Consider the following 2,082-nt stretch of genomic DNA (forward strand, 5'->3'; position numbering starts at 1 on the left):
GGCTCGGCCCGGAATGAATCTTGAATGTTGACGGCAGGGATGCCCAGAAAGAAAGAAAGAAACCAGAACCGCCAGAAAGAAAGAAAACAGAGAACCCAGTGCAGGCGCTCCTTATTTTTTTTTTTGAGCTTAGCCTTCGATGTTATGAAAACAAACGCAAGGCGGACATGGCATATCGCTCTCGGGCTCAGGGACATCCCTCACACCCGCCGCACACCCGCCGCCCCCGGGGGGGCCCCACCCCGGCCGGGAGAAAGGGGAGTGACAGTTTGGGATTGCAAGCCCGAGTATGTTGAGTCCTGGCTCAACAACGCAGATAACAAGAGGGGGTGGTCCGGCTCACAGGTCCGGCTCACGCGCCTCGAGCTCGCCAATTTACCGCACTGAACACTTCCGCCCCCTGGCTCCCAACCCACCCACCTCGCCGACCGCAGAACCGCGCGATCTCGGGCGATCTCGGGCCGCCCCGCGCGATCTCGGGCGATCTCGCGCTATGTGGGAGCTCCACGCCAGGCCGCCCCCCCCCCCCCCCCACCTCACCCACCGCCGCGCCGCGCCATCTCGGGCGATCTCGGAGCGTCGCTCGCGCGGCGTCACACCTGCTCAAAAAAAAGGAAGGGCCTGGTTGGAGCCACGGGGCTCACGAGGACGTGCTCGCTCGGTTCTCGCCGCCTCGCCCTGCGCCACTTGGGCCGGTGAGGCGGCGCCCCGCGCGGCGCGTCCCTCGCCCCGTCACGCCGACCCCTGCGCGCACCGCTCATCTTCAGCCCTCTCGGGGTTACTCTTGCGCTCACGCAGGGGAACCCGGCGGTACTCCCTTCCCCCCACCTCCGACGGGTTAGGTCGGTTCTGCGCCCCTTGGCGCCTGTGCATGTCCCCGTCAGAGTCGGCGCCGCGCAGCTCATCCGGCGAGTCGTCGTCAATCGGGTGGCGGCTCGAGTCGGGCCCGTCGCTGCTGGGCCGCGAGCGCCGCTCGTCGTCGCGCCGCTCGAGCGGCCGCCCGCTGCGGCCACAAGGGTTCGCCTCTCTGGGCGTCGGCCAGCCGCCCCGCTGGCTGAAAGGCGACTCAGGGAAACTAAAAAAGAAATCATGGGAGGGGTGAAGGTGGGGTACTATACCAACTAGAGTGATGGTTGGTGGTACTCTCCTGCAACCACAGTCCTTCTTGTGACATGGCAGGCCACTCTCAAGCCCTACAAGCATCAGATCACCCATTTGGGGAGGGTTGACATCGTGATTTCCGCGGGAAAATTTCTTTTTATGCTGCGAATTCCAGCGTGGAAGAGGGAAAAACCCGACGGGAGGGCCCAGACCCTACCTACCTACCCCGGCATCAGGGCCGCCCAAGCAAAAATAAACGCCACCTGGATCGACAGGAATTTTTCTTCCGTGTAGATCTAAAAAGAAAAACCGCTGCTCGCTCCATCGGTGATCGGCCAGTCCCCTTTTGGTCCTCTCACCCTGACAGCGTAACAATGCTGAGCCTCGCTCTCATCACGGCGCCCGGCCTCGCGCTGGTGGCTCGCGCCCCGGCGCCGGCGCTCTCCGCCGTCCGCGCGCCAAATCTTGCGATGCAGCTGGCCACGCCGCCCGAGGGCTACGACGGTGCCGTCGCGGCGGGGATCAAAAAGGCAAACATGGATGCGGGCAAGATCTTTGGGCTGGGCCTCATGTCGGGCGCGCACATCGGCTTTGGCGCCTTCCTCATGCTCACCGTCGGTGGCCAGTGCCCCGGCCTCGCCGCCACCAACCCCGGCCTGCAGAAGATTGTCGCGGGCGCGTTTGGCCTCCCGTTCGGTCTGATGATGACGCTGGTGACGGGGGCGGAGCTCTTCACGGGCAACACGGCGATGGTGACCACCGCGGTCGCCGAGGGCAAGGCGGACGGCGGCCAGCTCGCAAAGTCGTGGCTCGTCTCGTACGCGGGCAACTTTCTCGGCTCGGTCGGCCTGGCGGCGCTGGTCGCCGCCGGCGGCACTCTCGCAGCGTCGGGGGCGCCGGTGGCGACGGCGGTCGCCAAGACGTCGCTCAGCTTCAAGCAGGCCTTCGTGCGCGGCATCCTCTGCAATTGGCTCGTGTGCA

General features: G+C 65.3%; 1 protein-coding gene across 1 annotated transcript; it reads left to right on the forward strand.

The window, feature by feature from the left end:
- Nucleotides 1-1,440: 1,440 nt before the first annotated feature.
- Nucleotides 1,441-1,836, forward strand: EMIHUDRAFT_373980 (hypothetical protein; the record flags this gene model as incomplete). The annotated part of the gene is made up of 1 exon (XM_005774305.1): nucleotides 1,441-1,836. A coding segment is annotated over exon 1 (361 nt), but the record flags the coding sequence as incomplete, so codon positions are not given.
- Between the last annotated feature and the right edge of the window lie 246 nt (nucleotides 1,837-2,082).

The sequence above is a fragment of the Emiliania huxleyi genome (genome assembly GCF_000372725.1).
Source record: "Emiliania huxleyi CCMP1516 unplaced genomic scaffold EMIHUscaffold_3145, whole genome shotgun sequence".
NCBI lineage: Eukaryota > Haptophyta > Isochrysidales > Noelaerhabdaceae > Emiliania > Emiliania huxleyi.